The 27,957-nt window shown below is 37.1% G+C and overlaps 1 protein-coding gene and 2 gene segments (V, D, J or C); 1 reads left to right on the top strand and 2 right to left on the bottom strand.

Annotated features, from left to right (window-relative positions):
• The window catches only part of Znf280b (zinc finger protein 280B), a 22,332-nt gene extending 12,670 nt beyond the window's left edge, over window positions 1-9,662 (top strand). For both annotated transcript variants that reach the window (XM_005396359.2, XM_005396360.2), the window contains exon 3: window positions 7,771-9,662. In XM_005396359.2, coding sequence (XP_005396416.1) covers window positions 7,827-9,476 — 1,650 coding nt within the window. In that variant the 5' untranslated portion in view covers window positions 7,771-7,826 and the 3' untranslated portion in view covers window positions 9,477-9,662. The remainder of the gene's footprint in view (window positions 1-7,770) is intronic.
• The window catches only part of LOC102009145, a 718,028-nt gene that overhangs the window by 480,860 nt on the left and 209,211 nt on the right, over window positions 1-27,957 (bottom strand).
• Window positions 1-27,957, bottom strand: part of LOC102014012 — a 660,803-nt gene that overhangs the window by 477,304 nt on the left and 155,542 nt on the right.

Raw genomic sequence — 27,957 nt, 5'->3', positions numbered from 1 at the left:
TCTTCCATATAAAGTATCATGTCATCTGCAAATAGTGATAGTTTCACTTCTTCCTTTCCTATCCTTATTCCTTTTATTTCTCTCTCCTGTCTAATTGCTCTGGCTAGTGGAAGAACCAACTTTTCAGTTCATTGATTCTTTGTATATTTTTTAGTCTTAATTGCATTAATTTTTGCTCTTCATGATTTCCTCCCTTGTATGAGCTTTGGTTTGATTTGTTCTTTTTTTTTTCTAGAAGTTTGAAGTTCAACATTAGGTTGTTTATTTGAGCTCATTGTGTTTTACTGATATGAGAGTTTATCCGTATAAATTTCCTTCTCAGGACTGCTTTCATATCCTATAAGTTTTGGCATGTTGTATTGGCATTATTGTTTAATTGTATATGCTATGAAATTTCACGTTTAATTTCCTCTGTGATCCATTGGTTGTTCAGAAATGTGTTGTTTAATTTCCATGTGTTTGTGTAGTTTTTGTGATTCCTTTTGTCATTGATTTCCAGTTTCATTTTTTTTGTTTTGTTTTGCTTTTTCTCTGGTACTGGGAATCGAACTCATGGCCTTGCACTTGCCAGGCAGGCACTGTGCCACTGAGCTAAATCCCCAGCCCTGATTTCCAGTTTCATTGCACTATGGTCAGGTAGTATGCAAGGAATGATTTCAGTTGTTCTACATTTACTTAAGCATGTTTTGTGGGCTAGTATGTGATCTATTTTGGAGAATGTCCTATGTGCAGTTGAAGGAATGTATATTCTGATGTTTTGGGGTGGAAAACTCTGTAGATGTCTATCAAATTCATTTGTTTACAGGTTTATTTTAATTCTGATATTTCTTTGTTGAATTTTTGTCTAGTTGATCTATCACCCCACTCTATTTGTGAGAGTTGTCTAGTTGATCTATCTACTACCTCACTCTGTAAGAGTGGGTTATTAAAGTCCCTCACTACAGTTATGTTAGTGCTTATTGTTCATGTCTGTTAATATTTGTTTTATGTATTTGGGTATGCCAGTGTTTGGTGTATATATGATTGTTATCTCTTCTTTTTGGAGTTTTCTCTTAACAAGTATGTAGTGACCTTTTGTGTCTCTTTTGATCAATTTACACTGTCTGCAAATAGAATAGCTTCCTTTGCCTTTTTTCTGGGTTCCTGTGGCATGGAGAATTGTTTTTTCCATTGTTTGACTTTGAGTCTATGAATTTCTTATTGGGTTAAATGTGTTTTTTGAATGTATCATATTGATGGATCTTGTTTCTTGATCCATTCTGTTTGTCTGCTTTGATTGGTGAGTTGAGACCATTTACATTGGTGGTTATAACTGATATGTATTGGCTTATCTTTTTCATCTTATTTTCCTGTTGTTGGTTCCTTGTCTTTCTTCTCTGTTTAATTGCTTGCCCTGCTTGGTGGTTTCTTTCTATTGATGTTCCTGTGTTTGTGGTTTTCATTATCTCTTTGTAATAAATCCTTCAGAGCATTCTGGAGAGCTGGTTTGGTGGTCATGAATTTCTTCAGCTATTCTTTGTCATGGAAATATCTTACTTCTCTGTTGAATTTCTTTCTTTTTTTTTTTTTTTTTTTTTTTTTTTTTTTTTGGTCTTTTTGAGATAAGGTCTTGCCAGGCAGTTCAGGCTGGCCTTGAGCTCACTTTGTAGCCCAGGCTGGCCTTGAACTCACAATGATTCTCCTGCCTCAGCCTCCCAAATGCTGGGATTACAGGCATGTGCCACCATGCCCGGCTCCTTCTCTGTTGAATTTGAAAGATAATTCTGTAGAGTACACCAATCTGAGTTGAAGCTTGTTTGCTTTTAGGGCTTGAAATACCTCACTGTAGGTTCTCCTTGATTTGGGGGTTTGTGTTGAGAAGTCTGCTGTGATTCTGATAGGTTTTCCTTTATAGGAAATTTGTTTCTTTTCTCCAGCTGCTTTTAATATTTTGTTCTTGTGTGGAATTTCTGGAATCTTGATTATTATATGCCTTGTTGTAGAGTTTTCTTGGTCATGGCTATTTGGGTTTCTATATGTTTCATTTATTTGTATATCAAATTCTTTATCCATGTTTGGGAAGTTTTCTACCATAATATCTGTGAAGAGGTCTTTAATGGCATTGGCTCTGTCTCCAGCTTTCTCATGGACTCCAATGAATATTATACTGTTTTTTGTTTTTGTTTTTTTTTTTGTCTTTTTGACACAGGGTCTTGCTATGCAGTTCAGGCTGACCTTGAGCTCACTTTGTAGCCCAGGATGGTCTCAAACTCACAACCATCCTCCTGCCTCAGCCTCCTGAATGCTAGGATTACAGGCTTATGTTGTTCTTCTTTGCTTCATCTTGTAACTATTGGATTGACTTTATGGTCCCTTGTTATTTTTAAGATATCTTTCTTTTCCTGGTTGCTAGTCACATTCCTGTCTTTTAGGTCTGATATTCTATCCTTGCCTTCATTCAGTCTGTTGCATATACTTTCAGTGGAGTTTTTCATCTGCTGGATTTGTGTTTGGACGTTTCATTGACTCCATTTCTTGTTATGTTGGGCATTCATGGTTTCCATCATTTTCCTAACCTCTATTTTTTTTTAATCTGTGTCTGCTTTAATTTCTTTCATTTTGATTGTCATTTCTTTTTATACCTAGATACTACTATTTCTGTGGCCTCTTCCACTTGCCTTTTCACTTCTGATGCTATCATTGCAGAAAGTTCCAGTGGTTGGCTTCTGATTTCCTCTGTCTCTTTGTGCTGCGGTTTTGTCCTGAGTGGGCTGGGGTTGCATTTTACTTCTTCCTCTTGTCATTTTCTATTTTTTTATTTTATTTTGTTTTCTGTCTCGATGCTTGTAGATTCTTATGTTAAATAGCAAAGTGTTAAGGATTTCCTAGGTGATGTCTGTTCCTCAAGGATGTCTTTTAGATGTTGTTGGTTCTTGGTCTTTCTGTCTATCCCAAGAACTTACCTTCCTAATATATTAAGAATGTGGAGCTGCTCTCTTTTTGATTCAAGACCTGTTTCTTTTGTACTGGACTATGGTGATGGCTATGAACCCTTGCAATCTCAGTGTTGTCATACAGGGGAGAAAAAACTGATTATAACAGTTATGGCATCCTGGTTAAAGTAGTACAGTTAGCAATAATAATAGACTCAAGCACTAGTCTGGATACTGACAAATTGTGGTAACTATTGGCCTGATATCTTTAACTGTAGGAACAAGTTCTATAGTTATATAATACAATTTAACTTATACCAGGAACTTGTATACAGTGTTTTTCCACTTAGTAGAGTGATTGTACCCTGTTGTAGGGGGAGGGGGCATTATGAGGGGTAGGGGTTAGGATGGGGTTAAATATATTAGGAGCAAATTTGGTGGGCATAGGATGATCATCCAAGTTTTGGGTAATTGTATGATACAAGAGGGAGGGATTGGAAGAGAAAGCCTAAGTATGTTTAAGTGAACCAGAAAGGGGAAGAGACAGTGTTTACCCACATGAAAGTCTCATAAAATCAAGTAAGATTGCTGAAAGAGAGGAAAAGGATGAGTGGAATAATACAAAGGGAAAGTTTAGCATCTAAATCATGAACAAGAGGGAAAAGAAGGTAGAAGAGAAGGAAAAGGAAAAAAGAGAAAAAATAAAATAATAAGGAACAAAAATAATTACACACATGGAAAAATAAGAACCATACAGAAAGAAAAAGAAAACGGCAAAACAGAACATAGAGAAAAAGAGAAAAGGGGAAAAAAACACAAACAACAACAACAGAAATAAAAATAAACAGCAAAACAAAAGACAGTAACCCAGCAGACTACAAAGGGGAAAGCCCATCAGACAGAGAAAAATAAAAGTAGTGAGATTCCTGCAGTGTCGACAGTTCTGTGGTAGGTCCAAGTCTGATCCTAGAATGTGTACTGTAGCCATGATTGCAGGTGGATTTGTGCTGGGTGTGGGTCTGATCTTTGACTCTGGGTTTGAGGGATGGGATTAGTTTTCTGTGGCTGGAGTTCTCCACAACTGTTCAAAAAAGAGAGAGAAAAAAAATAGGGAAAAGTAAAGAAGATGGCACTACCCACCTACTTCTATGCAGTGTGTCTCCCTCCTCCAGCACAAAGCTGGTTCACCTAACTTGCCACCTGCTGGCTCCAGTTGTTACTGTTGCTTTGGACTTTTCTGCACCACTAGTCCCGCCTGTCTATCGTTTGCACTCTAGCCGGGGTCCTACTGTGCCTCTGGCTTTCCCACTGGTCTTCAGTCTGTGAGTCCTGTCAATAAAGGAAGCAGGAGCCTGTCTTGGACCTCTTCCCTGCTAGCTGCTGTAGCTCTGAGTCAATGGAGCGAACGGGAGCCTGTCTCTGATTCTCTTCCTGCCAGTCACCGCAGCTCCAGGTCAATCCACATTTTAATCCAGTGGTCATACCTGCTTATTGTTAGGCATTTTCCTCCCTTAGCTGGGATAGAATTCATATCCCATAAAATTAATCAATATTGATTAATACCCCATAAAATAAAATTGATTTTATTTTAGGGTATGAAATAGAATGTTTTAGTCTATTCATAAAATTGTATAATCATCAATAGTATCTAATTCCAGAACATTTCATCAACCCTAAGGATTATTAGCAGTCATTCTTGTATTATTTTCCTGGGGCTGCTGCAACAAAGTACCACAACCTTGATGGCTTATAAAAAGAAAAATTTATTTTGCTTTAGTTCTGGAGGTAAAAAGTCCAAAATCAATTTCATTGGATCTAAATCAAGATGGATATTGGCAGTCCTGTGCCTTTCCTAGAGACTCTAGGGGAGAATTCACTTCTTGTGCTATCCAGTCTGTGGATGTGATGCTCTTTGATCTTGTTACTCCAATCTCTGCCTTTATCTTCACATTATCTTCTAATGTATGTGTGAACTCTTCCTTTGCTTCTTTTAGAAAGAATTTTTCAATGGCACTTAGGGGCGTACCTGTATATCTTGGTGACTTTTCCCATCTCAAGATCCTTAATCACATCTCTAAAGAACACCCTTCCCCTTTCTTTTTGATGGGGTTTCACTATGTAGTCCAGACTGGACTTGAACTCACTGTGTAGCATAGGCTGGTTTCACATTCACAATGGTCCTCCTTCCTCAGCCTCCTGAGTCCTGGGATTACAGGCGTGTGCCACCAAGCTCAGCCTAGGATCTATAAATTCTTGACCCAAAGAACAACGTTGGTTTAATAGTTGCTCCCTTTATAATTCTTAGGCTAGTATTGATTCTGTTTTATACTGCTATACTATCCTGAGCTTATTTATGAAGAAAAGTATTTATTAGAAATGTTGATGAAAAATTATTTATTTACTTAATTTGTAGTCCTGGGGATTAAAGCTAACTGCCTTAAGTATACTACCTTAAGTATGTTCTACCACTGGGCTATGTCTTTTCCTGAAAAATGTTTTTGTTTTACTTAGATCCCCTAGGGTGGAATATAAATGTTTCCTCTAATTTCCTGTGAAGCTACCATTTTCCCCAGTGGTCTGTATTTAATGGGCATTAAATTATGGCAGCACATATGCAGAGTTACTGGTGAGGAAGGAACTAGAGTGTTGTGCATAGAGAGTGAATGAGAAAGCAGAGGACTTTGAAGGAGTGGCAGTGGAACCAAGTGAGTGATAGGCAGGAGAAACCAGAAGGGTGCTGGTCTAATCTAAGATGTAATCTTATAAGTTACTCAAGGAAGACTGATATCTGCAAAAGAACTGGTTTGAGGCTATCACAAAGTTGTACTAGTGAAAGTTGCAATTTATTGGGTTATTCAACAAATTTTCTATTTGCTGAGCATCTGTGTTGTGCAGGCACTGTTCTTTGTAAAAAAAAAAAAAAAAAAAAAAAATACAGTCCCTGACCTTGGAATACTGGATAGAAAAGTGAAAAGAATCAAAGATAAATAAGTGAAGTTTTAGTATATGTGCTGCGATGTGAGCACAGTAAGTAAAGTTTATAACGTGATAAATGGTTATATGAGTTGAAGGTGAAAGAGAAGAAAAATGAGATTGACAATACAAATTAGAGGTTGGCTGAAGTATTTTAAGGCTACACTGAGAAGGGTGCTTGGGAAAACAGATTCCTGAAGGTGGTAAGGAGCCAGCTGCAGGTATCTGGATGAAGACTATTCTGACCAAAGGAAACAACAAATATAAGGGTCTTAAGCAAGGTAAAGGGTTTAGTGTACTCATGAAATAGCAAGGGGGTCAGGCATGGTGGTGCACTCATGTAACACCAGCATTTATGAAGCTAAGGCAAGATGATTGCTGTGAGTTTGAGGCCAGCCTGGGCTAGAAAATGAGTTCAAGGCCAGCCTACATTATATAGTGAGACCCTGTATCAAAAAACAAAAACAAAGAAATAGCAAGGAAGTTTGTGTGGCTAGTTAGTGAAATGGCTAGGAAGAGAAGAACGAGATAACTGTAGGGAAGTATGTGGGATTATAAGCATGGTCTTGCAAGAGTTGGAAGTACTTAACCTTTAACTTTGGTAAATCAGAAGCTATTCAAGAGTTTTAAGCTAAACTATGATAGACCCTGACTGGGTTTAACAGAATCAGTCTGCATACCATGTGGAAAAGAGACAGAGGGGTTGAAGGAGGAAGCCCTGTTGTACTTAAGTTTAGTGAGGAAGTCAGGACTGGAGAGAGAAATTTAAGAAACATCAATGCATGGATTATAATTAAGGCCATGAGTTGCGATATTATTGAGAGAGTTAATTCTCAGTTTGTATGCCTGCCATATACTTAGTGCTTGAGATTGCACTATACTATTTGCTGGCTGTGGTGGTTACTTTTTTCTCGTTCCTGAGACAAAATACCCAATGCACAGAGTTAAGGAAGGAAAGGTTTATTTAGCTCACAGTTTGTGGAGGTTTCAGTCCATACTTGGCTGGATCAAAGGCAGAGTGGCACAAGGCAGAGGGCAACAGTTCCTGGCGGTGGAAAACAACAGCAGCAGCAAGAGCAAAATGGGAGGAGCTGCGGCAAGCAGCCTCTTTCCCTCCCTTATATTGTATGCAGGCTATCCACCCCAGGATGGGTGTAGCACTCACACCCATAATCCCAGCATTGAACTGTAAATCAATGAAAAATTCTGGAAGCCTGCCCTCATGACTGCATGAGACTTTAGGGGGACATCTAGACACAAATCATAACACTGGCTATGTGTACTTTCAGTCTATAAATTTGATACCTTTTTTCCATATTAATGTTTATAAAATTAGTGTGTATGAATCAATTGAGATATGAGCATTTAATATGTTTTTCCTCTAATTCAACTCTGAAACAAACTGCCTTAGAGTAGTTGGTGCTTTTAAAAAATAGCTGTTAAAAATAAGAAATTTTGCCTTCAAAATAACTGAAATACACTTAGAAGTAAAAATTTTGCTAATGAAGATACAGTTAATTTGTGGCTGATTGAGGATTCCAGCTTACTCTCCAACTCCAAAGCCCATGTTTTTAAACACTGCACTGTGTTGCCTTTGTGAAAATACTTATCCTCTACATACGATTAGACCTAGTGATAGTTGCTAGAGAATTTTTTTTCCAGTGCAAGAGAGTATAATCAGTTTAGGGCAAAGCTATGAAACTGATTCTGGATTAAACAGACTTTTTATTTTTGATCATAAATTTTAAGTTGCTACTTATTCTCCTTGAATCTTAGTGCCTTTGTCTGTAAAATAAGGATATTTATAACTACCTCAGAGTTTTACAGAATTTAAAAAGATAATTTTTTTTGTATATTTACTAATGTGTAGTGTGTTTGTACTTAGGTGGCAGATGATATAAAGGAAGCACTGAGACTTGCGGCCACATCTCAAATTGGAAAATGGAACAACCATGTTTGTTACGTGAAGACCAAGACCCAGAACCAGAACTACAGAAGAGTGCAAGAGAAACCAAACCAGAGGATGATGAAGATGCTGAACTGATCTTTGTTGGGGTGGAACATGCAAATGAAGATGCTGAGCTGATCTTCGTTGGCGTGAAATCAAATTCAAAACCAACTGTTTCAAACATTTTGAACAGAGTCACTCCAGGTTCGTGTTCAAGGAGAAAAAAGTATGGTCGTTTCAGAAAAAATACTGCTAAACGATTGCAAGTTGAGTCTACAAGTTGTGTGAGCTCTCCATCTGAAACAGTGACTATCTTATCCGATTCTTCACCTGAATCAAGATCAACAGATAGTCCTATTATTATTGAACCTTTGTCTAAATTTGTTGATAAAAATAATTCTTCACAAGTTGTGCCTAGTAGCTCTTCAGAGTTAGATTCTCCTTTGGTTATATTAACAAGTTCATTGCAGCATCCAGTAAAAACAGTGCTTTCAGTAGACGATATGAATGAAAGTCCCTGTGTATCAAAGCGATGTTCTACTTCCGAAGTAAATAGCATAAATCCTAAAAGTCCTAAACTAAGTGATGGAATTGTAGGAGGAATTTCTTCAGCCCTGTCTGCTTCAGTTAATTCTCATACCTTGGCATTTCAGCAAAGTACACCCTCAAACGATGTTCATACCTCATTAAGTCATATACAGAATATAGCACCTTTTCCAGCAGTTTTTCCAAAGGACATTGTCCATTTCAAGCCTACAAATATAAATACTGATACGGAAAATGGATTGGTGAAAATTTCAAGTCTAGCAAGTCAAAATAAGAACTGTGATCCCAAGAAAGGAAGTCTGATCCTGTTACTTAGTGACTTTTACTATGGACAACATAAAGGAAATGGGCAGCCAGAACCGAAGACTCACTCAACCTTTAAATGCCTCAGCTGCTTGAAAGTTCTGAAAAATGTTAAGTTTATGAACCACATGAAACACCATTTTGAACTTGAGAAGGAAAAGGGGGATAGCTGGGAAAAGCACACTACCTGCCAGCACTGTTATCGGCAGTTTCCCACTCCCTTCCAGTTGCTGCGTCACATTGCAAGTGTACACACTACCGAGGAGCCCTCTGCTGTCTGTAAAATCTGTGAGTTGTCATTTGAAACAGATCAGGCTCTTCTACAACACATGAAGGACAATCATAAACCTGGAGAAATGCCCTATGTGTGCCAGCTTTGCAATTATAGGTCATCGGCCTTCACTGATGTGGAAACACATTTTCGAATATGCCATGAAAACACTAAGAATTTACTGTGTCCATTTTGTCTCAAAATTTTCAAAACTGCAGCACCATATGTGTGTCATTATAGGCGACACTGGGGAAAGAGTGTTAACCAGTGTTCTAAATGTCGGCTTCAGTTTTTAACTTTTAAGGAGAAAATGGAGCATAAGACTCAGTATCATCAGATGTTTAAGAAGCCTGAGCAACTAGAAGGATTGCCTCCTGACACGAAAGTTGTTATTCAGGTGTCACTGGAACCTAGTCTACCAGGCTCAGTGAAAGTAGCATCTATTACTGTGAGCACAATTGAATCGGAACCATCTCCCCTCAGGTCTAAAAGCAGAATTTCCAAAAAAATCCATTCATTTTAAGTTTTTTAAAACCAAAACTAAAGTTTTCAATCCAAAGCAAAAACCCCTCTAAAAACAAAAAATACAAGTCATACATTATTCAGTAGCACCAAACCTAGAAACAAGTAAATTGAGATTCTTTTTTTAAAAGTTCATGGTAATGAACCTTTTGTTTTTTGAGACAGGGTCTCATTGTGAAGTCAAGTGTAGCCCAGGCTGGCCTTGAACTCGCAGTGATCCTCCTGCCCCAGCCTGCCAAGGAGGATAGTGCAGTTTTATTTTGTGTATGTTTTGTGTTTTCTTTGATGCTGGGGATAAACCCAGGGCTTAGGCTCCTGCAGTATTGTTTTTTCTGAATTTTCAGGTATTATTTAAAATATATTACCTTTTTTCATGTTAACTGTGTGATTGAATGCATGACAGGTGTTTTTGTGTGTATTTTTGAGAGAAAACAAAAGTGGAAACTTATTTATTTGGTATTCATGTTACTCTTAACACTGAAAATTTCTATATACAGAATTTATAGTTTTTGAAGTATTTAATTTTATTTTCCACTTTTTCAGTGTATTACAGATTTTTTTTTATAAACTCTTCTCAGATTAAAATGCCTTTGTTATGTCCTGGCCCTTGAACTCCCTAGATGTATCTCTGTGATGCTGGCATAAAACAACTGGTTCTGAAATCTTTTATGTGGATTTGAAGAAGCTATGGCATGAATGGAGACCCAGGAGGGCAGAGGTTAACTGAGGAAGAACAGTGGTTCCTTGTCCCAGCTGATAATAAGAACATATTTACTGCAGTGTTGGTGCTCAGGTAGAAAACTACCTCAGAGTGTCTTTACTTAACAAAAGAGAATCCAGGGAAGCAAAATGATTCTAACAAAATGCCTACCTTTGGTGATGTACTCCTGCAGACTCAAACAGCTATTGTATTTCCTTAGGTTCATGTGAAGAAGCAGCAGTAATTCCATTGAGTGGTCTAAAGAGAAATCAGATTCATTTTTTTGCCTCTCCCTCTGTCTAGCCACTAGCAGAGTATGAAGTGGCCATACACTTCTTAACCATACCAGTGAAGCATGTTACATTTCCCAAGAGAAAGAAGCCCTGGCATCCAGAGTTTAAACTGTACTGGACCCATAGTTTTAACTGAAAAGAGCCATACAAATGGTATCTTGTAGTTAATAGACTGGGCTAAATTTATTTCTCCCACTGTTAAGCTGGCATGGGGGCTTGTCCAAGAACAGGTACAGTGGACAAAAATAGCCCAGGGAGACTGGTTAAAAATTAAATTCATTGCAGGGCTTTTCCTTCTATTTCTTAATACATGTATATTTTACTCTAGTTGAACATGTGATGCTTGGAGTTTTGTATCTTGCCTTGGGCATTAGTGTATTACAGTTAATAGTTTAATAGTTTTTCTTTTGTGTACATGTAATTTTCCAGTTGATCACACTGATACTGTTTGGGTCTTACTTGAAGCACTCTAGTGTGCAAGAAATGTTCTATCTATTGGTGACTTTAAGACTTGATAAATATGAAGTTTTAGAGTTAATATATGCTGTTATTTATCCTGTCACTATGTCATAGAGGAACCTTTTATCTTTGCCTTTCCCAGGGGGTTTTCCACAGAACTGTGGAGTATCCTCTGAACATTGGTTCCTAAGCAGCTTTGGCTGCTTCTGTGAGTTCCCAGGATTGTCTGCCTGGGTGTGTTCTAGTACCATTCTTTGTTCCTCTGCCCTCAACCTAGGTGTCCACCTGTCAAGGAATCTAGTATCCTGGCTGTAGACATGGGTCTCGAGAAACACTTTTTTTTTCATTCCTTCTTAAAAATACCTTGTTTTCCCCCTTCTCTTCTGTTCATCTGGTTAAATTTTCTAAGCTTTCACAAAAAGCTGCTAAGAGGTAATTATAGCCAGGTGCGGTGGTACTTACCTGTAATCCCAGCACTTGGGAGGCCTAGTGGATTACCACAAGTTTAAGGCCAGCTTGGACTACATAGTAAGTTTAAGGCCAGCCTGAACTACATGGTGAGACCCTGTCTCAAAAGGCAAAAAAATCCCAAAACAAAACACAAGGTGGAACTACAGATAATTTAAGGTATAAGTACATTCTGTTGGATGTACGTATGGGCTTCGTGATTGACTGGTCAGTTGAACTGCACCTTGAACAATTTGCTAGGCCTTTTCAATTTGATTAGTTGGGCCAAAACATGTTGCCAAAATTTTATACTGAATACTTTTTCTAGCTAAAAAAAAAAATGGTTTGTTTTAGTTTGGTGTGTGTGTGTGTGTGTGTGTGTGTGTGTGTGTGTGTATGTGTTTGTCTTAAGTTTTTCTGGTGAAAACTCCCGTGTATAAATAAATCTGCACATTTTAGTGTAGTCAGTTCTTATGGTAAAAATGAAATGTCTTAGTTCCATGTTTTAGTGATTGCTTAGTTACTCAGTATTATTAAGACTACCACTGTTGTTCGCTGTTTCACTAAAGCATGCTCCCAAGGAGTACAAATTGTCAGTTACTGTCAACTACAAGTTCCAGTGGTTTGGCCCCTGCTACCTCTTGTTCCATTTTCTACCATGCTTCTGTACCATTTTCTATATCAGTGCACTGCTTTGGCATACTGACCATGTTATTCCTCAAGTAAATCACATTTTTCCCGATCAAAGGCCGCACATGCTATTCTTTTTTTCAGAGTGCTCTTCTAGGCCTGCATGGCTTGCTACCTCATTTAATTGCTTGACACTTTCTTTGGTTCATTGAGCTTTACAAATGTTCTTAGAATAACTAGAAATATACCCTGATTAAAAACAAACAAACCTTATTCCTTCTACCTAAAGGCACTTTACCTCCCCACACTCCTTTCTTCCCTCTCTAATCTGGTTAAAATTCCTAGATTTTCACAAAAAAGCTAGGAAGGAATCATCCTCAAGGGCTTTGCTTCTTTCTTAGAATTGAGCTAGCTTGAGAAAATTTCTGTGCCTGCAGCTAAAAGAAAATAATATAGTGAAGTGAGTCTTTCAGGAGCTTTCTGTTTTTCTATTGATAGTTCTATATTTTTTTAAGGCAATGTCAGCTTGTTTTGTTTACAAATATATTGAATATCTGTCCAGATTACTATTTTGTTATATTTTGTGAATTTCCTTGTCTATTTTGCTCGCTTGTTCTTTCAGATAAAATTATTTTATTAATGTTGCCAAAAGCTAAGTAAAATAGCAATTATATTAATAAAGTGTTTTGTGAAAAAATGTTCTTGCTGTATTGTCTTTTTGCCAATAGCATGGTATATTTTAGTTTTATTTATTACCTTCTGCTGGTTGTATTGTTTAGTCTTATTTAATTGGCCATGACTTCCAAGCAATGATACATATAATGGATTATGGGGCTTTTGTTCTCAATGAGAAATGATTTACTACGGAAGTTAATAGTATTTCTTAAAGCATTTCTCTGTTTCCACTTTTAGAATCTTTAAAGAAAATTGCTTTATTTTATTGGATAGTTTACAGTGTGTAAAAGGTTTATTTTTTTCAATAAGGAAAGAATTTAAGACATTACATAATTCTAGTTAAAATTTTTCCTTAATTCCAAATCTTGTGATGCATATTTTAATTTAAATTCTTCTTTCTCATTACTTTTTTGGGGGGTAAATTAATTAAGAAGATTTAAAATTTTTTAGTCTAATTGGCTTATCTTATACTTCGCCATGTTAGAGATCAGCACAGGGGCTCATACATGGGCTAGGAAAGGGCTCCACATTGAATTGCACTGCTGCCTCCAAACAGTTTGATTTATAGTTTTACCAAGGACTGAGTTTTCCTTGGAGCTTTGAAGGGTATGTGTTTAAGTGTGTGCAGGTATGTGTATACACTAGCATATCTGTTTATATAAATACCCTTTTCAAATTACTACAAGGATTATTAAAAATATTTTAAATTTTTGTGGTAAAGATAAATTTTAATTACCAAATGTCCTCCATTAATGTAGTATAAAAGATAAAGGTATGGTAATTCCTAGTTACAAACCTCTGAACAAAACAATATCAGTTATTATACTCAGTTTTAACAGTATTGAGTTATCAAAAATAATGATAGGATCTATGGCAGTATAAAATCTTGATTTTAATGCAAAATGAGAAAGCAACATAGTTATATGTATGCACTTTAAAAATTTTATTAGTACATGCTTGCAGATTGTACAGTTTAAATCATCTTGAGTGGCTACATGTACATATGACAGCTTTTTAAAAAAATCCCCCTCTGCACCAGTTCTGGGATTACAGGTGTGCATCACCACCATGCTCAGATGGAAGTTGTATATACTTTGCAGTATTAGAGTTACACATGGTAATATCTACAAAAAAGAATATGCACTCAGGAGGCAGAGGCAGGAGGATTGCCATGAGTTCAAGGCCAGCCAGGGCAACATAATGAGTTCAAGGCTAGCCTGAACTACATAGACTCTGTCTCAAAAAAACAAAAACCAAACCAAAACAACAACAACAAACCAGGCTCGGAATGGAACTCTGGTAGAGTACTTGTCTAGAATGTGTGAGTTCCTGAATTCAATTCCCAGTAGTGCAAAAGGAGGGAGGGGAAAAAGAAAAAAAAGGAATTTACTTGATTGGATAGTGATTATTGCTTTTCCCATCCAAATATTATTTTACCTTTGAAGGGCATTCATTATATGAATAGGAGAAAGTGAGTAAGTGGATTCTATGATTCTGTTTCAGTGAGTAACAGTTTTGGAGTTACTCTTTCTTGGTTATAGATTAGAATGAACACAATTGCCAGTTATGTGATAAGATTGCTCTCAAGCACATTAGTCTTTTTTTTTTTTTTTTTGGTACCGGGAATCAAACTCATGATCTCCGGCTTGCCAGGCAAGCACTTCTGCCGCTGAGCTACATCCCTGGCCCATGAATCTCTCTTAAGGCAAATATTGGCAACTTATGGTCTAAGGGCTAAGAATTTAAATTAAAGCTTTATTAGAGAAATACAGCAGAATTGGAGAGTGCCAGAGACCTATATGTACCCCACAAAACTTAATACCTTACAGGGTACTTAATACCTTACAGAGAAAAGTTGGCTGACTACTATTTTAGATTGAGTTATTACTTAGACTCACATCCCTGTGTATTTTGGTCTAGTGGCTTAGAAGAGCTTTGGATATATATGTGATAAAGCTTTATAATGCCTTGATCCTATCCAGTGGTAAACAGTCAAGAAGTGGAAAGAAACAAATGTCCAGAAAATGACAAAACAGGAAATTTCTTAAAGGTGCGTGTGTTTATATGTGAACATATATGACAAAACCTTGATAACCTTTTTCTGTGCTTTTTTATTTTTTTGCAACAGGGTCTGATCCTTCAGCTATAGCCTCCTATGTAGTTTAGATTAGTGGTACACACTGATCCTATCTAGTTTTCCATGTTTTTTGCTCTATGGTATTGTATATTTCTTGAAAATACCAGGAAAAGAAGCATATTATTTATCTATTACTGTATAACAAATTACTACCAAGTTAACATCTCTTTTTTTAAGACAGGATCTCACTATTTAGTTCAAGCTGACCTTGAACTAACTTAGCCACGGCTGGCCTAGATGTCACGGTGACCCTCATCCCACCTCGCCTTCCAAATTCTGGGAATACAGGCATGCACCACCGTGCCCAGCCAAATGAACACCTTCAACATCATCACAGTTTCTGAGCATCAGAAGCAGCTTATTTGGGTTATTCTAACTCAGGATCTTGTTAAATTGTAATTACCAGAAGCTTTTGAGAGGGTGGAATATGTGATTCCAAGATGGCTAATGAGGTAACTAGTTCCTGAATATTGGGAGTAGGCCAGAGATCCTCATGTGCGTTGAGTGTTCTCAAAATATGGTTATCTGGCTTCTGCTCGAGTACGTAACCCAAGAGAATGTGCACTGAGGCTGTAGTGCCCTTTAGGGTGAAGCCTCAGAAATTACACTCATTTTTATAGTATTCTATTCATTAGAAGTGAGGCACTAGTCTAACCCACTGTGAAGGAGCAGGGAATTAAACTCTACCTGAAGGAGAAAGTATCAGGGAATTCTGTGGACATAATTGAAAGCCATTAGGGCATGTCCTGTGGCCACCAAATATGTACCTCCCATGTGCAAAATATACTCGCCCTTTCCTAAGGTGTCTCAAAATTCTACTCATTACGGTATTTTTTTGGTTTTGTTTTTTGTTTTTTCTGGTACCTGGAATCAAACTCACAACCTCACACTTGCCAGGCAGGCGCTGTGCCACTGAGCTAAATCCCCGGCCCCTCACTACAGTATTAAAGTTCAGGGTCTCATCTAAATCAAATCTAGATGTGGGTCAAACTCCTCGGGCGGTAGTCCTTATGTGTAGTATTTCAAGTACTATTTCTTAAGATTGGAAGTCCTGTAAATTAAACAGTTTATATGCCCACCTACACCCTCCCCAACATACAATGGTGGGATACAGATTAACCTTCCTAAACACTCCTGCTACACTGGTAGTATTAATGTTTGGAGACAATAATTCAATCCAATAAACCAGCCATTATGCTATTCTCAGGGAATATAGCTATGTCTAAATGGATACTAGGCCATTAAAATATGCTGTGTTTGCGGGAGGGATGTAGCTTAGCTTTAGAGTGCTTTCCTAGCATGCATAAGACCTGATGTTCTATCCTCAGTAACACACACACACACACACACACACACACACACACACACCCGCCAGTAAAAAGCATTGTGATAGCTGTTTTAGTTAGGTATAGCATGATACTATTCAGGCATAATCTTCCTGGAGGTCTGAGATAGAACTTACCTGGTGTTTTGCTCTCAGAATAGGTCTGTACCTAGAGTTTCCTTTGCTTGGAAGAGTCAGCATGCTCAAGAGAAACCATGAAACTCCCCTTCTGTGTTCTAGTATCTGCATTCATTTCTTGGTAGTAAGGACATAGGCATAGATTTTTATACATGTTTTTATCCTTTTAAAAGAACCCACCTCACTGGGTTCTTATATATCCTATGTACATAGTGTTCCTATTTCCATTGAAGGGAGTTGTACTGATACTCTATTTAGTTCTAAAGCATCCAGATTCATTCTTTCCCTTTTTCTGTATTACATCTTCCTTTTGTTCAACAGACAAAACTAGCTCCTGTTATCCATAATGCATTTTCTTAACTTAATTCCAGAAAGCATATTAGATCGTTTCCTCATTGCTTGCATAAATAAACCTACTAAGTAGTAGAGTCTGTAGCAGAACTCAGCCTCATCCTCACAGTGCTCTAACTTGGTTAGGGCAGCTTTGTCCCTGAAGATGAACTGGGAGGGGAATCTTGCATTTTGTTATCTCATAAGTCCTTGTCCTTGGGACTCATCACCTTTCTGCTGGAAATAGTACAGATAGTGTCCTTTGGTGACTATTGTAGTGAATGGCCCTCCTAATGACATAATCAACAAGGGTTCCTATGTTAGCTTTTGTCACTGTGACAAAATGCAGTAAGTCCTCAATTTATAAACATTCAAGTTGTGAACTTTCACAGGTGTACTGTATAGGACTGACTTTTCAGATTATGAAGGAATCTGACTTGTGAACATTCTCCCTGAATGGGACTCATTCATAAATTGGGGACTTACCATACCTGAGATAACTCATATAGAGAAAATATTTATTTTGGCTCTTGGTTTCAGAGATTTCAGTCCATTGTCAGTTGGCTATGTTGCTTTTGGGCCAAGAAGTGTCTGTTTTAGATGGTCACTTTTTAATTAGGTCTGTAATCTAGGGTCTGAAAATTTCTAATTTTCTTGAGTTTTTAATACATTCTAGATGTTAGTTCTTTGTCTCAGAAGTAGCTGGCAAAATTTTTTCCCATTTTATAGGTTTCGTCTGCATGGTGAGAGATAGTGGTCTCAGTATAACCTTTGGCATGTGAATAAGTCAGTTTTCCTAGCACCAATTCTTAAAAAGGCCATCTTTCTTCAAGGGCCATTTGTCAGGTTATACAGCTGAGTATGCCTGAAGTTGTTTCTGTATCTTCTATTCTGTTTCATTGATCCATGAATCTTTTTGTCAATACCGTGTTGTTTTTTATCACTATAGCTTGGTGGTATAACTTGAAGTCCAGTTTCATGATGCCCCAGCCTTGCCTTTGTTGCCCAAAATTGTTTTTACTATTCTAGGTGTCTTCTAGTTCCATACAAACTTTAGGATTGCTTTCTCCAGTTCTGTAAGGAACGTTGGTACTTTGGGATTGCATTAAATCTATATAATAGTTTTGGAAGTATAGCCATTTTGACTATCTTGGTTCTGCCTATCCAGGAATAGGGAATATCTTTCTATTTCCTGATATCTTCTTCATTCTCCTTTTTTGGAGTACTGTAGTTTTTATTGTAGAGGTTTTTCACTTCTTAGTTAGGTTAATTCTTAAGTATTTCATTTTTCTTTATGTTATTGTGAAGGATATTATTTCCCTAATTTCCCTTTTGGTGAATTTGTTATTGTTATACAGGAATGCTGTTGATTTTTGAGTGTTTACTTGGTAATACAATTTTTCATAATAGTTGCAGTCTTCTGGATTTTGATGGTGTCTGTGTATTTTCACTTGTAGTTGTATTGATGTGAGTCTTTCCTCTCTTTATTTTGGTAAGTTTAGCTAAGGGTTTATCTATTTTGTTTATTCTTTGAAAGAACCAACTTTTTGATTCATCAATTCTTTGTATTGTTTTCTTAGTCTCAAGTTCATTAATGTCCACTCTGACCTTTATAATTTCTTTTCTAAATTTTGGCTTGGGCTTGGATTGTAGTTGTTTCTCAAATGTCTTGAGGTTCCTTGTTAGGTTATTTATTAGCGCTTGCTCTGTCTTCCTAATATGAGCATTGATTGCAATAAACTTCCCTTTTAGGACTCTTTTGATTATGTCCCACAGGTTCTAGTGTGTTGTAAAGGCATTGTCATTTGCTTCCAGGAATTGTTTAATTTCTTCTGTGACTCAGTGAGTATTCAGGAGTGTGTTAATAAGTTTTCAAGTACTTCTAAATTTTCTGTGGTTTCTTCTGTGGTTGATTGCTATTTTCATTGCATAATGGCATGGTAGTGATTTTCATTATTTTATATTTATTTAAACATGCTTTGTGGGGCTGGGGATTTAGCTCAGCGGCAAAGCGCCTGCCTGGCAAGCGCAAGGTCGTGAGTTTGATTCCTGGTACCGGAGAAAAACCAAAAAAAAAACATGCTTTGTGAATTGGTTTGTGGTTGTTTCGGGTTCTGTGTGCTCCAGGGAAGAATGTGCACTGTCTTGTAGTAGGGAAGAACACTGTAGATACCTGTTAATTCTATATGTTTAAGGATGTGGTCCAGCTCTGGTATTTTTTTAAATCAATTTTTTTGTTTAGTCGATCTGTCTTTTGAAAAAGTGGGGTATTGAAATCCCCACCATGATTGTGTTAGTATTTATTTGATATTTTATGGAAAGTATTTTTTGAGAAGAGAAACTGGAAAAGATTTAGAGTAAGACAGAAAATGTAAAATTAGAAGTCAGAAAATCTGTTACCACAACATATGAATAAGTGGAGTTAATCTTGGAAAGGTTAAAATAAAATCTGAATGAAACTTGATATTTGAAAAAGAACAATGTATAGAGTTACAGTGGGAGTGGAGTTCTGGGGAGTTCCATCACTTGGATGGTACATTTGGGGTCTACACAGCTAAAAGTAACTTGACTGAGCCACAGAGTGGGACTGAGAAGGGATAAGAATGCCTCAATTAGGAGATTGGACGTGATATTTTAGATGCTGTATAACTTGAAGGGAAGAGGATCAGAAACAACTTGAATTTCAGAAAAACACTCAAGTGTAATATGGTAAATGTGGTAGGGGGTAGGGAGAGATTGAACAACAACAACAACAACAAAGGCAGCTCAAGACAGGTTGAGTTTCAGTCTAGTTGTAAAAATAACCTCATGAGAAGATTAAACGGAGATTTTGATGGGTTTTATATTCACCCAGAAGGACAAAGCAACAGAAGAGAGTAGACACTCTTATAAAACCGAAGTTCTGTTTCTGGGCAAATCACCTTCCCCTATTTAAATTTGCCTAATGTTAATAGCCAGTATCCCCTGGATTGGGCTAAAAGTAAACAGACACTTATAGAAACACATAAACTATAGAAAGAATATCATCAACTGAACACTTGTAAAAATTTTAAATATTTATTTATATTTTAGTAAACACTTAACAGTGTAAATTAGAACTATAGTGCTAGAGAGTAACCCAACACTTTATGCATATTAAAGAAACTCTCTACACTGAGATATATCCTAGTCCCCATGAATCATAATAGAATAGAATATCAAGATTTTAAAGTAAGTGTAATATTCTCAAAGATATAATAAAGAACAATGAAGTTTTAAGTATTTCTTGAAATAAAAACATTGTGCTTTTGCCCTGTACAACTTCCACCTGTTCAAATCTTTTTTCCCCATTTTTTATTAGTATATATTTGTGACACATTCAATGATGATGATTTTAAATGAGTGGTACATATAAATAGCTCACCTTTATTGTTTTTTACTTCCCCTCCACTCCCTCTCATTTCCCTCTATCCCCAGATCTGCTTCCCAACCTTTGAAAGAACCAAATCTTTGATTCATTTATCCTTTGTATTGTGTTTTTTTAGTCCTAGTTTCGAATCTGATCATTATAATTTCTTTCCTTGTTATTTTCTTTTTCTTTTTCTTTTTTTTTCTTTCTTTTTTTTTTGGTCTTTTTGAGACAGGGTCTCACTGTGTAGTTCAGGCTGGCTTTGAGCTCACAGTGATCCTCCTGCCTCAGCCTCCCAAGTGCTTGTATTACAAGTGTGGGCCACCATGCCTGCCCCTTCTGTTATTTTCAAATTTGGATTGTTTTTGTTTGTTAGGACCTTGAGAGGCAGCATTGTGTTATTTATTTAGGATCATTCTATTTTTACATGTGCATTCACAGCTATAAAATTCCCTCTTACAATTGTTTTCATTGTATCCCATAGGTTTTGGTATGTTGTGCATCCATTTTAATTTTATTCTAGGAAGTTTTTTTTATCTCTTCCTTGATTTCTCCTGTGATCCAATTCTGTTGAAAGCATGGGCAGTAGATGTGACCAATGTGAGAACACAGTGTAAAAACTAGAAGATAGGACTGGTGCAGGAGGCTGTATAATCAGAGATACCTTGAAAACAACAAGAGACAATGAAAATGAATCTATCAGCTGCTCGATCATGCAATCAATGAAGCAAAGATTAATTAGAATTAGTGAGAGATGACAACTATGAATGAAAGTTATAAAAATCTGTTAAATAATAGAAAACATTCCAAACATGGGGAAAGAACATAGCATGTAGTAAATGAGGCATATAGAATCCCAAATGGCCACAGTAATTAAAGAACTTTACTGCAACACATCACAGTCAAAATCCCACAAGTCTGTCACAAGGGCAGAATCTTAAAAGCTGTTAGAAAAAAGTAATGAATCACTTATATAAGTAAACACATCAGAATAGCGGCAGACTTTTAAACACAAACCTTAAAGTTCAGAGGAGTTAGAAATGACGTGTTCAAGCCCTGAAAGACAACAACTTCCAACACAGACTTATATATCCTACAAAAATATCCTTCAAAAACTGATTGAGAAATTAGGTCTTTTCTGTGACAAAGAACACTTTAGGAAATTCATGACTCCCAAACTAGCACTCTAAAATTACCTAGCACAGTAATTACCTAGAAAGAGACAATGAAGTGAACAATGCCAAAAAGTCTAATGGAATGAATATGCCCGGCAGGGATAGCAGTTAAGCAGAACAGAAAGAAAAAGTCATGTCTTGGTTACTTTTCTCTCATTGCTGAGACAAAATACCCAACACCCAAAATGAAGGAAGGAAAGGTTTATTTAGCTTACAGTTTGTGGAGGTTTCAGTCCATACTTAGCTGGCTCTGAGGCAGAAGATAGCAAAGCAGCAAGAGCAAAGTGGGGGAATGGTAGCTGAACAGCAAACAGCCAGAGCAAAAGGGAGGAATGGCGGCAAGCAGCCTCTTTCCCTCCCTTACATTGCAAACAGGCTACCCCCGCCTAAGGGTTGTATTGCTTTTACGTAATGTCCATGCTCTCCTCTTCCACAGGCTCAGGATGTATACAAAGTAAGCACCCTGGCTTCCTGCTGAGTCACTTAGCCAAACCTCTAGACTCCCCAAATTGACACAGTGTATCAACCATAACAAGTCAGCAACAGGAAAATAGTGCAATGACAGTAATAGGTCAGTGATTTTTCAGTAATAACTCTTGATATGAATGATCTCAATTACCAAGTCACAAGATATGATTGTTGGGATTAACAAGTAAAAGCTGATGATATACTGTGTTCAAGAAATCCCAAAAGAAATTCATACATTAAAAAACCAAATATTGAAAATAATAATTAGTATAATAGATGCCTGAAAACAAGCACAATACTATTTTTAGACAAAATGGATTTCAAGGGGCTGGGGATTTAGCTCAGTGGCACAGGGCCTTCCTGGCAAGTGCAAGGTCATGAGTTCAATTCCCAGTACCAGAAAAAAGAAAAGCCAAACAAACAAACAAACAAAAAAAACCAAAATGAATTTCAAGACTAGACTGATCATATAAGCCAAAGAAGGTCACTACATATTGGTTAAGGGAACAATTCAACAGAATAAATAACAATTATAAAATGATGGAACAAAGATCAGTATACTATAAACACTACTGGACATAAAATATCAGATAAACATTAACAAAATTATTGTGGGGGACATAACATCCCCAAATCACAAATAGACAGATCAAATAGCCAAAAAAAAAAAAAAAGAAATATCAGAGTTCAGAGTTCAACCATACCTTTCAACACATGGACTTAATGGATAGCTACAGAGTATTCTACCCATCAAGAGAATACACATTCTACCCAGAAGAACATGGCATTTTCTTCAAAATAGATCACATACTAGTTCATAAAGCCAATTCTTATTGTCAAGTCATAATGCAATGAAACCAATCATGGCAAAAGAAGCCACAAAAGTAAGCAGACACATGGAAATTAATTAATGCAGTCATGAATAGTTAATGGTCACAAAGGAAATCAAGGAAGAAGTTAGTTCCTACAATCAAATGATAATGCCAGCACAACATATCAGAAACTATGGAGGCACAATTAAAACAATTCTAGGAGGAAAGTTTATATCCACGAATGCCCACATCACAAAACAGAGGGAGCCCAAATAGTTAACATAATGATGCACTTTAAGGTCTATGGTAGATTAACAACTGGCGGTCAACTTATAACCCCCAGCTGAACTTAGTATGTGTGGTGCTGGGTGTGGGAGGCCCACCTCGGGACTGTTGCCAGCAGCATAAGAGGAAGACCTGGAGAAGAAGATAGGCTTTTGGGAACTAAGTAGGCCATTGAGAGTGGAGAAATGCTGTTGGAAGCTGGTAGAAGCTGTAAGGAGCTGTTGGTTGTTTTGGAGGAGCTCGTTATGCTGGCTTTCCTGATGAACTTGACTGTTTTCATCCTCTAAGCAGCACGGGACCTTGTTGGCACTGAAAATAGCTTCAGTTCACTTTGGGGGAGCTCTGGTCCTCACTTTGAGCATCGCTTCCTGGCTCTGGAGGGGAAGATGGTGCACTGCTGGTCTCCGGAAGAAGCTTGCTACATTAGCTTTCCTGTCAGGAACTCAGCCATTTTGATCATTGGAGGAGCTCAGAACCTTACTGTTGCTGAGGATGGCTGTGGTACTTTTCAGGAGAGCTCTGGTTCTTACTTTGCATGTTGCTTCCTGTCTTCAGTGCAGATCCCTCAGCCTACTAGCACAGATCTTTCATCTCTCTGGCACAGACTTTCTATATTCCCCCATTGTCCTTTGGGCCTTCCCAGTGCAGATCTGTGAAACAGGCCTGCATAAGATATTGTTATGGGCTGTAGGCCTCCACGTGGACTCATGGGAGGCATTGTTATGAGCTCTAGGTCTTCAGCAGGACTCATGCAGGACATTTCTGTGGGATCTAGGTCTTTGGCTAGTTTCCTTGGTCTTAGTGTGTGGACAGATTTCCTGCACTCTTTTGCATACTGTTCTTTGGGTGACTATTATAAATAATCTTATAAACTGTGTGTCCTGTATTATATATTGTTCTCCCTTGCAAAAATAAGTCCCAAACCATAACAAGGTCCTACAGAAGAAAGAATAATCCAAATCCAAACCTTCTAGAAGAAAGGTAAATTTTACAGCCAAAATTAATGAAATTGATTAAGAAACAATACAAATAATGAATGATTAAAATACCTGATGCTTCAAAAGAATAAATAAAATAGACAACCTCTTATGCAAACTTACCACAAGAAGGTATAGAAGGAGAACACCTATATCAATGCCATCAGAAATAAAAACGGTGAAATCAAAATAAACATCACTGTAATCCAAAGCATGAATAACTACTTCAAAAGCCTGCACTCCAATAAATTGAGGAATCCAGAATAAATGAATAAATTCCTAGATACATGAATTACCAAAAGTAAACCAAAAGATATAAAAACCTCTAATAATCTAATAGCAAGTAATTAAATTGAAGCATTAATAACAAACTTACCAAGTAGAAAAAGCCCAATACTGAAGGATTCACCACTGAATTCTACAGGGACTTCAGGTATGATCTACTGACACTATGCCTCAAACTCTTTAATGAAATTGAAAGGAAAGGAAGATGGCTAAACTCATTTTTGGAAGCTTGCATTACCTCAATTCCAAAACTGTACAATAGCTCAATTAAAAAACAAAAGTTATATTCCAATCTCTTTAATGAACATAGACATGAAGATCCTTAAGATACAAACAGAATGCAACAAATGACTTAAAATGATCATACTCTATGTTCAAGTAGACTTCAGCCTGAGATTTAAGGGTGGCTCAAATATGCAAATTAGTAAATGTAATACACCACATAAACAGAAGCAAATACAAAACTTACATGATTATCTTAACAGATACAGAGACAATCTTTGGCAAAATCCAACATCAATTTATCATAAAAATCCTGAATAAACTATACAGTGGACCCTCAAGTTATGCCTGGCCTGATGTATGAACAGCTTGGGATGTGACCATAATTTTAGTCTTTTCACTTATGACCAAAGTCATGAGTCATGACCCAAATACCAGTCACTTGTGCTTCCACATGGTCTCAGATACAGATTTAACCCTTAAAGAGTTCCAGAAGGAACATTACAGGATCCTTTCCTGATGGGGTTAATTGAGAAATCTTGGGCCAATGTTTCTCTTAGGACACTAAGATCTGCCTGTATATAGGAGAGAGACTTCAAAGGCTGTGTAGAGGAGTCTGAGCTTTCATTATTATTATTATTTATTTTTATTTTTTTGGTTTTTCTCTGGTACTGGGAACCAAACTCACGACCTTCCGCATGCCAGGCAGGCGCTTTTGCCGCTGAGCTAAATCCCCAGCCCCAAGTCTGAGCTTTCAATTGACAACCTGAGTTACAACCAGCCCTCAAGAACAAATTGAGGAGGCTGGGGATAGAGCTCAGAGGTACAGCACCTGCCTGACAAGTGCAAGGTCTTGAGTTCCCAGTACCAAAAGGGGGAGAAAAAAAAAAGAAAGAAAAGCAAAGAAAAAATCGAGTTTATAAATCGAGGGCCCACTGTAGAAAGACTATTTCATTCACATAAAAACCATTTAAGACAGATGTACTGCCAACATATTAAATAGGGAAAAGCTGAAAACTTTCCCTCTATATTTAGGAGTAAGCAAGGATGTCCACTATCACTACTGTTGTTCAATACAGTACTTGAAACACTAGCCAAAGCAATCAGGCAAGAGAAAGAAATAAAAGAGATTCTTGTAGTAAAAGAAGCAATCAAATATCATTATTTGCGGATGACATTACCCTTTATATAGAAGACCCAAAAAATTCCACCAAAGACTCCTAGAATTGTTTTTTTTTTTTTTGGTTTTTCTCCGGTACCGGGAACCGAACTCACGACCTTGCGCTTGCCAGGCAGGCGCTTTTGCCGCTGAGCTAAATCCCCAGCCCCAAGACTCCTAGAATTAATAACCAAATTCAGAAATATAGTAGGATATGAAATCAACCACAAAAATCAATAGCTTCCCTGTACACCAGTAGTGAACTCGCTAAGAAAGAAGGTAGAATAGTACCATTTAAAATAGCATAAAAAGGGGCTGGGGATTTAGCTCAGTGGCACAGTGCCTGCCTGGCAAGTGCAAGGTCTTGAGTTTGATTTCTGGTACTGGAGAAAAACAAAAAAACAAACCAAAAAAAAAACAAAAAAAAACCAACCCAAAAAATAGCATTAAAAAAACCCCTAACTCATAAAGTGAAAGATTTCTACAACAAAAATAACATTACTCTGAAGAAGGAGAAAATGGAAAGATATAGTATTCCCTGTTCCTCAATAGGCAGAACCAATATTACCAAAATAGCCAAACTTCCAAAACTGATATATAGATTTAATACAATTCCAGTCAGAATACCAACAGCATTCTTCACATAACTAGAGAATACAGTCCTGAAATTCATATGGAACTAGAAGAGACACAGGGTAGCAAAAGCAATCCTGGGCAACAAGTGCAAATGTGGAGGCATCACTTCAACTACATTGCAAAACTACAGTAATTTAAAAAAGCGTGGAACAGGCACAGAAACAGACATGCAGATGAGTGGAACAGAACAGAGTGTGCAGACACAACCTCAGGCACATTCAACCAACTGATCTTTGATAAAAGGGCCAAAATCATATGCTGCAAGAAAGCCTCGTTAACAAATGGTTCTGGGAACTGGCTATCCACCTGCAGAAGACTGAATTTAAGCCCATGCCTTTTGCCATTTTAAACTAAAATCAAAATGGATCAAAGATATAAAAAATAGAAATGTAATATTGTGGAAGATAAAACAGTTAAAACTCTTGAAGACATGAATGTAGGTAAGGACTTTCTGAGCAGAACCCCAATTGCACAAAAAATAAAATCAAGAGTCAACAAATTGGACTATATCAAATTAAAAAGCTTCTACACAGCAAAGAAAACTACCAACAGAGTGGAGAGACAACCTACAGGATGGGAATCAAATTTTCCAGGTACAGCTGGGATAGAGGACTAAGACCTAGAGTATATGAAAAACTTAAAAGTATTAGACTGCTCCAAATAAAAGCTCCAATAAAAAATGGGAAGCTGATATGAATAGACACTTTTGAGAAGTACTAAAAAATCACCATAAATACATGAAACAAATGTTCAACATCTCTAGTCAGTAAAGCAATGTAAATTAGAACAACACTGAGATTACATCTCATTCAAAAAAGAATGGCCATCATCAAGAAATGAAGTAATAACAAATGCAGGTGAGGTGATAGTAGATAAAGGAACCCTTTCCATTGTGGTGAAAATGTAAACTAGCGCAACCACTGTGGAAATAAGTATGAAGTTTCCTAAAAAAAAAAAAAAATAGAAATTCTATTTGACTCAGCTATTCTTCTAGGTATCTCCCCAGGTTAAAGATATCATATTACAGTGATACATGCCTACCCATGTTATTGCAGCACAATTTATAATAGCTAACTCTTGTAAGTGCCTTATGCGTCTATCAACAGATGAATGGTAAAGAACATGTGTTAGTTGTACAGATGGAATACTACTCTGCCATAAAGGAGGAATAATTGAGTCATTTGTGGAAAATAAATGCATTTGGAACCATAACATTAAGTGAAATAAATCAGACACACAGCTTAAATATTGCATGGTTTCTCTTACATGAGAACCCAAAATACAAAGAGTAAAACAACTCTTGGTTCTACTCCCAATACCCAACCATTCAATTTCCTGCCTCTAAACATAACATAACACAACATAACATAACATAACATAACATAACAATTTTTATTTTAGGCTCCGATTGCTATGGACTTGTTCTCTATTTTTTTCTTGCTTCCATTCTTCCTTCCTTTCCTTCCTAGTTCTCTCATTTTTTTGTCCTTTTTTTTTGAAGCAGGGTCTCGCTATGCAGTTCAGGCTGGCCTTGAGCTCATTTTGTAGCCCAGGCTGGTCTCGAACTTGCAGCGATCCTCCTGCCTCAATCTCCTGAGTGCTAGGATCACAGGCATGTGCCACTGTGCCTGGCTTAGCTTTTCAATTTCTATGTTCCTTCATTTTTACTTGCTGCTCTTGCTGCTTTAAATAATCAGTCTGTAAGTTAATTCCTTAATTCTTATATCTCTTTACCATCCTATTCCTTCTGTCAATTCATTCAAGACCCACTATGAGTTAAGTGACGTTCTAGTTACTGAAGATAGAGACAACACCAACAAATGCTTTTATGGAGAATATATTCTAATGAGAGAAACATAAATTATGCAGTACTCTAAAAGTTGATAAATACTATGGACAAAAATAAAGCATAAAATGGGAATAACTCATGGCACAGGGATAG

The sequence above is a fragment of the Chinchilla lanigera genome, unplaced genomic scaffold (genome assembly GCF_000276665.1).
Source record: "Chinchilla lanigera isolate Chin_1 unplaced genomic scaffold, ChiLan1.0 scaffold00054, whole genome shotgun sequence".
Classification (NCBI taxonomy): domain Eukaryota; kingdom Metazoa; phylum Chordata; class Mammalia; order Rodentia; family Chinchillidae; genus Chinchilla; species Chinchilla lanigera.
This window is presented reverse-complemented; position numbering and strand designations above follow the sequence as displayed.